At 48.3% G+C, this 10,000-nt stretch overlaps 2 protein-coding genes across 2 annotated transcripts in view; one reads left to right on the forward strand and one right to left on the reverse strand.

Annotated features, from left to right (window-relative positions):
- Positions 1-6,194, reverse strand: part of kif6 (kinesin family member 6) — a 9,371-nt gene extending 3,177 nt beyond the window's left edge. Inside the window, exons 1-21 of the mRNA XM_076170565.1 lie at positions 6,135-6,194; positions 5,827-5,936; positions 5,444-5,518; positions 5,201-5,348; positions 4,988-5,097; positions 4,589-4,718; positions 4,290-4,496; positions 3,953-4,096; positions 3,783-3,869; positions 3,482-3,585; positions 3,167-3,272; positions 2,895-3,060; positions 1,992-2,159; positions 1,692-1,794; positions 1,510-1,565; positions 1,284-1,334; positions 1,044-1,131; positions 810-967; positions 634-640; positions 290-505; positions 5-120 (exon numbers count right to left, since the gene is read on the reverse strand). Of these exons, the coding sequence (XP_076026680.1) occupies positions 5-120; positions 290-505; positions 634-640; positions 810-967; positions 1,044-1,131; positions 1,284-1,334; positions 1,510-1,565; positions 1,692-1,794; positions 1,992-2,159; positions 2,895-3,060; positions 3,167-3,272; positions 3,482-3,585; positions 3,783-3,869; positions 3,953-4,096; positions 4,290-4,496; positions 4,589-4,718; positions 4,988-5,097; positions 5,201-5,348; positions 5,444-5,518; positions 5,827-5,936; positions 6,135-6,194 (2,410 nt within the window). The remainder of the gene's footprint in view (positions 1-4; positions 121-289; positions 506-633; positions 641-809; positions 968-1,043; positions 1,132-1,283; positions 1,335-1,509; positions 1,566-1,691; positions 1,795-1,991; positions 2,160-2,894; positions 3,061-3,166; positions 3,273-3,481; positions 3,586-3,782; positions 3,870-3,952; positions 4,097-4,289; positions 4,497-4,588; positions 4,719-4,987; positions 5,098-5,200; positions 5,349-5,443; positions 5,519-5,826; positions 5,937-6,134) is intronic.
- Positions 6,195-6,682: 488 nt separating this feature from the next.
- LOC143016305 (kelch-like protein 10) overlaps positions 6,683-10,000 on the forward strand; it is a 4,039-nt gene continuing 721 nt past the window's right edge. The window contains exons 1-3 of the mRNA XM_076170567.1: positions 6,683-6,840; positions 8,119-8,596; positions 9,391-9,999. Coding sequence (XP_076026682.1) covers positions 6,683-6,840; positions 8,119-8,596; positions 9,391-9,999 — 1,245 coding nt within the window. The remainder of the gene's footprint in view (positions 6,841-8,118; positions 8,597-9,390; position 10,000) is intronic.

Raw genomic sequence — 10,000 nt, forward strand, 5'->3', positions numbered from 1 at the left:
TTACCTGTCCTGCTCAGGAGTTCTTGCCGGGCTCTGACAAAGGCCAGGATGTTGGCGTCTGCTTCCTGATCCCCCGTCAGACGGACAGAGGAGGAGAGGAGCTCGGCACTGCGGAGGGCCCTGCACACACACACACACACACACACACACACACACACACACACACACACACACACACACACACACACACACACACACACACACATACACACACTTCTTATCAATTGTACTTTTATGAAACAGATTGTGTGATCATCAGTTCACGTCAGCCCTCTCCCTCTTCCTCTACCTCAGTGGCGATGAAGGCTTCTCCCTGCTCTCCGCCGGCTCCCAGGCCTGCTCGGCTCTCAGTGAAGCCATGTTTGTAGAGATGAAGCTCCTGGAATGAGTGGAGTCTGCCCTGAGGGGCGGAGCAAAGGCAGAGGAGGAGGAGGAGGAGGAGGAGGAGTGGAGCTCCGCGTCGCCTCCTGATGAAGCTCTCACAGGTAAACTCACAGCAGCTCCACTGAAAAACAAGTTAGAAGAGATTTCATCATTAATACGTTCTGACGTTAGAGAGCCGACTAGACTGTAGAGTTACAGCTCCCTCTAGTGACCAGAGGGTGTTATAGCTGAGGATGGATCAGGTCTCACCCTGACCCTGGAGCTCCGGGTGAATCAGGCTGTGAGGATCCACTCTGTCTCTCTGTTTGAGGCGTGGCTGTGACCTCTGACCCAGACACCTGAACACAAACATTTAGAAACATAAGGAATTGTAGAACATGGAGATGAACAGAATTCCTGTGAGAAGCCTCTCTGAGTGCGGAGACCAAGTAGAGAAACATCAGAGACCTGCAGACTGGAAGCTTCCTGACTCCACCACTCCTGGAAGTCTCTCTGCAGCTTGACCTTTGCCCTCTGGAGCAGCAGCTGCAGGTGTTCGATCTCCGTCCTCAGCGCCTTCAGAGAGGCGACGGCGCTCTTGTATCTGTCAAACAAATGATCAGCTGATTGAAATCCAGAGACCTATGGGATTCAGCCGGGCTTCCTTCCACCTCACTCACGTTTTCTTCTCTCGCTCTATTTGTCTCAGCAGGTTCTCCTCCTCTGGGTTTGGTTCCTCCTCTGCCTCTGTGTGATTCCCCATTAAGCCTACAGCAGAGCAACACAACACATGTAAACAACACTGACTCATCCAGTCACCATCTGGGTCTGGACCTGCTGACGGTCCATGTGTCTGAGCTTCAGATCAGATCTGAGTGACCTGAGAAGAACTTTAAGTGTGAAACACAGAGAGAGTTTACCATGAGCCGCTCGCTGCCTCCGTGACAAGTCCAACTGCTTCTTCAGGTCATCTGAGAGGGGAGGGGGGGGGGGGAGAGAGAGAGAGAGAGAGAGAGAGAGAGAGAGACAGAGAGAGAGAGAGAGAGAGAGAGAGGCTCTTATAAAGTCCACGTGTTGACATGATCAGCATGAGATCAGCTGTTCTTGTTAAAGTGATGAAGATGAAGATGAAGAGTTGTCTCTTACTGATTCTGTCCCGGGCTTCATTCACTCTCACTCCCAGAGCTCTGGCCTCAGCTAACCTGTCCCAGAGAAGCAGGGGTTCATGGGTAAAGACTCACATGTGATCTACAGCCCAGACTGACCACATCAGCTGACCCATACCTCCCTCAGGAAGGATGCTGGGAACGTCACTCACACTCTCTCACCTCTGTCTGAGCACCGTCCTGTTGTCCTCGATAGTCAGAAGGTCCTCCTGGTCCCTGGTGAAGATCTCAAAGGCCTCTTGCTTCCCCACAGACAGCTGAGGACCTGAAGGAGAGCATGGGTTCATACATACAGAGCTGTGCTACTCTACAGGAGCTCCTGCTGCTCAGTAGAGCTGGTATGAACGCTTGTAGGAGAGTGGATGGATGCGGACCTTCTGTGTCCGCTGCATGATGGAGCTCCACAACACACACACACACTCTATAACAGTCTGATGGAGGCCATGTTGTGTTGATCCGTACCTGTTCTCCTGTCAGCTGAGATGATGTCTGCTCTCTCCTCTCCCGTCTGCTTGGTGGACCTGGAGGCTCTCTGGGTTTCCTCTCTTTGAACATTGGACATGTTCTCCAGCTGAGCCACAGCATCGTCAGCCCTCTTCTTCTCCTTCTTCAGCATCTTGACCAGAATGCCTGCAGGAGCTGAGTTAAGGAACAAATAGACTCCAAACAGACTGATGTTCATACTGTAACACTCCTACACCATCCTACACACACTCCTACACACCCTCCTACACACAGTCCTTCGGCCACTCCTACACACACTCCTGCACACACTCCTACACACACTCCTGCACACACTCCTACACACCCTCCTACACACACTCCTACACACACTCCTACACACCCTCCTACACACAGTCCTTCGGCCACTCCTACACACACTCCTGCACACACTCCTACACACACTCCTGCACACACTCCTACACACCCTCCTACACACACTCCTGCACACACTCCTACACACCCTCCTACACACACTCCTACACACACTCCTACACACACTCCTACACACCCTCCTACACACAGTCCTTCAGCCACTCCTGCACACACTCCTACACACACTCCTGCACACTCCTACACACCCTCCTACACACACTCCTACACACACTCCTGCACACACTCCCACACACCCTCCTACACACACTCCTACACACACTCCTACACACACTCCTACACTTTGTTATATTAATACTCAAGGACAAAATGGACCTCATTCAAACATAAACACCATCATGATGAAGATGATGATGATGATGATGTGGTAAGATGAAGAGTATCTGAACCTACAGGTTAAAGTCTTAGGAGTGTGTTGATGCGTTCAGGCTTTATATGTCATGAGTGTGTGTGAGTGTGTGTAAAGGATTCTGATCTCTTTGTCCCGCTGACTCAGCATCTCTCTCAGTTTGGTCAGTTGGGCTGGATCTTGGTTTTCTTGAGTTCCTTCTTCTCTCTCTGGTCCTTCATCAGGTCCATCAGGTCCAGAAGGTCCAGAAGGTCCAACAGGTCCATCTGGTTGGTCCCTGATCCTCGCCTGATCAGGGAACAGAGCAGAGACTCTGTTGAGCCTCATTCAGTCTAACACAGTTACATGTTGGCTGCTTAAATGTTCAATGAACCTGCAGAGAGACAAACAGAACCTTTAACAGGGAGAAACACAACTGGATCTTCCTCATGTCCGCTCCCAAAGACAGAGTCGCCTCAGGGTCAGGGTCCTCCAGGTAGGCTTTGACGAGCTCCTCTAACCTGCCCACACACACACACACACACACACACACACACACACACACACACACACACACACACACACACACACACACACACACACACACACACACACACACAAACAATTGAATGGTTACTGTGAGCTTACTGTGTGTGTGGGACATGGAGCTCATCATTATCATCATCATCATCATTTCTCTAAGATGAAGAGGAGTCAGGGAGTGACCTACTGGTGGACGTCTTCCTGAGTCAGCTGGTCGTCTCTCTGCTCTCCCGTCATCATTGACAGCTCTTCCTTCAGAGACACAATCTCCCTCCTCATACGGGCTAAGAGCTGAAACACAGACACACACACACACACACACACACACACACACACACAACAAAGTGTCAGACCAGATTCTGGAGGTCAGACGAGGACACTTGAGGACACTCTTCTGGGTTGAGAAGCTTGATTCTCCCTGAAATTCTCACTGATCAGCTTCAGTCTGTCTGTCTGTCTGTCTGTCTGTCTGTCTGTCTGTTTCTCACCAGAGCTGGATCCACTTCTTCATTCAGAACCGCCTCGTTCTTGATGAGAGCCACGCGCTGAGCGAAGCGGCAGGTAGAGATGGACTCCTGAAGAAGAAAGGCAGAGAAGCAGGGACATCACACACAGAGTTCCTCCACAGTGGAGCTCCACAGCAGCGTTCCCTCCTTACATCAACGTTCCTCTTGTCAATGGAGACGGTGGCGATCATGGTGGTCATGCAGTTTCCTCCCAAACTGTCCCTCAGCACAGAGGTCATCATGGAGTTCCTGTAGGGAATGTGGGAGCGGTTCTTCTCCGACAAAGCTTTGATCACCTGGAGAGAAAGTGAGAGACGGATATGAAGAAGGAGGCAGATACAGAATATGGGACATGTGAGTATAGAACAGGAAACTATGAGCTGGACTCAAACCAGGAACCTTCCAGTCCCTAGTTGACCGCTCTACCGTCCCTCTGCTGACATCATCAGGACATCACCATCGATATGAAAGCAGAAGGAGAAGATCTACCTGCTCCAGATAATGGAGGGAGAGGTTGATGTACTTTGCTTCGGTGAGCAGGTGGCCCCCCAGACTGGTCTTGCTGACCCTCTCTGATCCAGCCAGGTCCACCAGGTGGAGCTTAGAGCGCCGCACGGTGGCCGAGCCCGGCTCACGTCTGCATATGTGCACGGTGAAGATGCAGTGTGAGCGCGTGGACGCCTGGTTCATGGGAGTCTGAGTGCGGAGGGAGGGGGAAATGGAATCCATGAAGGAAGGAGGAGTTAGAGAAGTTAGACATCTGCTCAAGGTTGTGATTCCCTCCTTACCTCTGCTATCATACGGTTGGTGTCGCCCAGGAAGAGCAGGTTCAGAGCCTCCTCCTCATTGGCTGACAGCTGTAAGGACAGATTCCTCAGGTGGATGTTCTGCTCTGGATCCTCCAAGATGGCCACCTTACTGAAGAAGAAACAAGATAGAAGGTGATGACATACCAAAACAAAGGAACCTTAACATGACGGCCCAGACCCAACTGGACCGGACTGAGACCCACGCTGGGTCAGAACGGGGCAATGCTGCCACACACTTATGGGACTGAAGTCCATAAAGAGAAAGTTCAACCAATGTACTGCCTGAAGGAGGAAACAGGGTTCAAACTGATTTTGACCGACGGCTCAACGCTGAGAGAGACGCATCAGAACATCAGAATGTATGAGAGAAAAACTGACGTGAGCTCCTCTAGGTTGGACGCTTCGTGTTGTGAGTCCAGGAGGTCGTAGCCCACTTCATTGTAGATCTCTAAGTAGGAGATATGGGTGGTGTACATCATGCTGCTGTCCTGTGGAACCAGACAGAGGAAGGAGGAGAGAACCAGCAGAAAGTGTTGTATAGTAACACAGAGGGGTATAATCTGGAGTTTGTGTGTGTGTGTGTGTGCTGACCTGGCTGAAGTGTTGGTACAGGTAGGAGAGGGTGCGTGGGATGATGCCGCGGTCACTGTAGCGCTCTGCTCCTCCGGTTATGGTGAAGGTCTTCCCACTTCCTGTCTGTCCATAAGCAAATATGGTTCCATTATAGCCGGCCAGGACTCTGCAGACACACAGGACAGAAGAAGTCGTCTGTGAGGTCAGCTTCTGCTCTTCATCGGTGCGTGTAAAGGCACATGTACGGTGTTTCATGGTCACCTGTCTGCTACAGGCTGGGCGATGGCCTCAAAGATCTCCTCTTGTGTGATTCCTTGATCAAACACCTTCTGGAACCTGAACAAACATGTGATCGACCCAAACAAACAATTATCCTCACAAATATCCACATGCAGCTGTGTGGTTACTATGACTACGGCTCTACATGCCTGAATGAATCCGTTCCCCGTCACATGACCTCGATCGGTTACTCAGCATATTAAGTTTACGACAGTTTAAGGTCAATTCAGTCACAGTCCTGTTTACATGACACGTATGTGCATGTAAACGTACCAGTGTTGTGTTTGTTAAAGGTTATACAGGTGACTTCACTTCTTTCAGTGTTGCCCTTCACATGTTTAGATGCAGCTGCAGCTCTCACTCACTTGAACTTGTAACTCTCCCTCTTGTTGTTGACGAAGCCGTCTGCCAGCTCTCTGGGCAGCACAAACTCTAGAGAGGAACCTGTCTGCTCCTGGTTGTCAACAGAATAAACCTGAGGGACACAACAACAAATAACACAGAGGTTGAACTCACAGCTTCCTTTTAACAGCGCCGCCATGAGCAGACTCATACAGCTGAGCGCTCAAACCCTCTGACAGGATGTAAACACAGAAACATCACAAGCTCGTCAAAAACAAAGCTTTGACTTTAATGTGAAAACGTGATGAGTTCAGGTTCTTAGTTCAATCACCGCTGTGGTTTTGTTGATGGGTTTGATGCGGGCGAATATCAGAATCTTCTGTTTCACCATTTTGCTGTTTAAAAGGAAAGAAAAACGAGTTAAAAGTCTTCAGTTGTGTTTAACAGAGGAGCTTCAGAGGCTCGCAGGCTAAAGTTAGCTGCTGCTAGCATTAGCTTCACGGCGCGCCGGGAGTTGTTGTTGTTGGTTGCTATGGTGAACGGGTCAAAGATAGTGTGTGTCGTTGAGATGATGCCTCGCTAGTAAAACGAGAGTCATTTGTTTCGCATAGGAATGTTTCTGAACGCGCACGCGTGTATGTGTGTGCGTGTGTGTTCACAGGGATAATGTGGTTGATGCTGCCTCAAACTTTGTTGTCTCTTGATCTTTGAGGTGATTTTGAACTTTTCCATTCGTTTTCCTCTTGCAGCCACGCCCAGTTAAGCAGAGTCCCTGAAGATGTCATGGATTTTTCACCCGTCAAGTCAGTGATGTCATGCAGACGCAGACCACCACTATAAATCTCATTTTCATTGGACATGTCTTTTCATTCCAGAACAATGAGCCAAACAAACACGAGCGTTCAGGATAAAGGTTCAAATCCATCCTTAGATGAGCTTAGACTCAGGAAACAGCTGTGTGATGCAGTCATCAGTGTTCAGGGCCAGGAGTTCCCAATTCACAAGAGCGTCCTCTCTCACTACAGCCAGTACTTTAGGTGAGCAGCAGCAAACACACCGGTGCATAAAAAGGGTTTATACTTCTCTGTTTGTTCTAAATGTAACATCATGTGTATCATAGGTTGCAGAGGCGGACCGTAACGGAGTACATTTACTTGAGTACTGTACTTAAGTAGACTTTTTAGGGATCTGTACTTTACTCGAGTATCATGTTGGGGGAGTACTTATGACTTTTACTCAAGTACATTCTATCCATAACCATGAGTACTCGTTACTTTTTCTAAAAATAAAAAATAAAAAAGCGGGGAAACCCTGTGGATTCAGCATTTTGTTGTTTCCTTCTCAAACGTGATTGGATCGCACAGGTGCCACTGACAGGGACAGCCCATCAGCAATCCGGAGAATGTCAGAAAAAATGACGGGGACTTTTACCTTCTGTCAAACGGTTCAGAAAAACGACCTCAGATAATCCTAGTCCCGCGCGAATACGATCCTGTAAAAACGTGAGTAGGTAGTCCGTCATGTCCTGTTTAAACGTAGTTTTCACTGTTTCTCGTGCATGGAGGCACTTAAAGAAGCCCTCCGTATCGTTGGCAGTCGAAATATAATAGCCTGGGGCAAAACCGAAGTGTTCTGGACAAACGAACACCGATAAAAAAAGAAGGTCAAACTTATCAGAGGCCGAGACTTTACCACCACTGTTGATGGGTAATATTTGTTTTAAGGAATACTGTGTGTGTGTTTGTGTGTGCGTGTGCGTGTGCGTGCGCGCGTGTTGTCACACATACACACAAATTAGCTGCATTTTCTTCTTTCTCCTTGCATATAAACCCATTCATTCAAGCACGATTTTATTTTCACAATTTGTTACATTCTTCAAGGTATTAACATTAAATTGCATTTACGATTTCTTGTGACCTGGAGTTCTTTTATCTACCTTTGTTGAACGCACTTATTGGAAGTCGCTTTGGATAAAAGCGTCTGCTAAATGACCCTAATGTGATGTAATGTAATGTAATTTAATGTAAAGATTCCATAAAAACTTCATCCAGGAGGTTTCTATAGGTAAAGGTAAGCACTGTGGCAGTAATAATACAATATTTAGAAAATGTACTCTTGGTACTTGAGTACTTTTAAAAACAAGTACTTCAGTACTTTTACTTAAGTAAACATCTGACTGTAGTACTTTTACTTGTACTTGAGTGAAAATGTAACAAGCGGTATCTGTACTTTTACCTAAGTAATGAAGCTGTGTACTCCGTCCGCCTCTGATAGGTTGAAGGCTCATGTTCCTCTCTGTCTCCCCTCCTGCACAGAGCTTGTTTCTCCTGGAATTTACATAAAAAGGTGTACAAACTGGATGAATTCACACCGGAGATCATACGCCTGGTTATTGACTTTGCTTATATTGGCAACGTTGAAGTGACCAAAGAGAACGCTCAGAGCCTCTACATGGCCTCAGAGTACTTTGTGTTCCCCAGCCTGAAGGAAGCCTGCAGCACATTCATGGAGCAGCAGCTGTGTGTGGAGAACTGCATCCAGACCTGGCAGTTCACCGCCTTCTCCTCCTGCCCCAGACTCAACCATGCCGCTTACCTCTTCATCGCATTGCACTTCACTGAGGTTTGTACCACGCCTGAGTTTCTGGAGCTCTCTGTGGAAGAGCTGAGCGGACTCATCGAGGAGGACAAACTCAACGTGAAAGAAGAGGGCACCGTGTTTGAGGCGGTCCTCCGCTGGATCGACCACTCAGCTCAGGAGAGGAGCAGACACCTCTCTCTGCTTCTGCCAAAGGTAAAGAAACTCTACTTACATCTTTACCAACCAACCAAGGCCATTATAGAATAGAATAGAATAGAATTTATTGTCATCGTACATGATAATACAACAAAATGCATTTGTGCTGTGCCTGAATCTTTGAACAGTGATAAATGAACAGCAATAAACTATAAATAAATAATAAATAACAATAAATAAACAACACACAGTTCCATTCATACATTAAAACATACGTGGTCCCTATAGCTCAAGATGTCTCATATGACATGTCTCCACATCACCACATGACATCACATGACATCACATGACATCCCACATGACATCATGACACCCCATATGACATCACATGATATCATAGTTGAAGATGACGATAGCTCAAGATGCCCAATATGTCCTAATGTGCCCAATATTGCAATTGACTTTTGGGGCACTAACTTCTAATGTTTGATTTTGTTTAGCTGACTTATGGCCCTTACACAGAAGCTGTTCTTCAGTCAGGTGGTTGTGTGTTCAGTGATCTGTATCGCCTTCCAGAGGGAAACAGACAGAACAGGGAGTTACAAGGGTGGGATGCATCTTTCAGGATGGTGTTGGCCCTGCGGAGACAACGAGTCTTAAAAATGTCCTCCAGCGAGGGGGGGCGGGGGAAGTCCAACTCTTTCTCCTGCTGGTTTAACACTCCTTTTGATGGCAGCAGAGGCAGATTGCTGAAATAAGCAAACAAATATGACAGCTTTCAGTCTCATTAAGCTGAGTTGACACATTTAGATTTTCTGGTTTCCCCTCTCTTCCTTGTCCTTCCTGTGTAGATCCGGTTGGGCCTGATGTCCAGCGACTACTTCACCAATAATGTGAAGAACAATGATCTTGTGATGTGGAATAAGGATTTGGAGGAAACGATCAGAATGACTCAAACGTTGATCAACGAAAGAATCATTTTCTCTAACGGCATCAATCATCCTCTGGCTCGACCGCGCCTGCCTGTCAGGATCCTGCTGGCTGTGGGCGGCTGTGAGGACGTGGGGCTCAGCGATGAGATCCAAGCCTTTGACACCTGCACTGATCAGTGGGTCACCGTGGCTGAGAACGAGGCGGCGCGTCTCGGCTTCCACGGCTCGGTTTTCCTCAACGGCTCTGTGTATTGTGTGGGTGGCTCAGACGGAGATGATGTCATTAAAGGCGTGTGCAGGTTTGACCTGGACAGTGGCACCTGGCACTGGGTCATGTCCATGTGGGCGTGCCGCTGCTTTGTCAGCGTGACTGTACTGAACGGCCGCATCTTTGCTATCGGAGGCTTTGATGGACATCATCGCCTCAGCAGCGTGGAATGTTACGACCCAGAGACGAACAAGTGGGCGAAGATCGCAGCCATGCAGGAGAAGAGGAGCGACGCAGACTGCACAACGTTAGAGGGCAAAG

Source organism: Genypterus blacodes, unplaced genomic scaffold (genome assembly GCF_046128005.1).
Source record: "Genypterus blacodes isolate CSIRO-AG114 ecotype Tasmania unplaced genomic scaffold, CSIRO-AGI_Gbla_v1 ptg000224l_1, whole genome shotgun sequence".
Classification (NCBI taxonomy): Eukaryota; Metazoa; Chordata; class Actinopteri; order Ophidiiformes; family Ophidiidae; genus Genypterus; species Genypterus blacodes.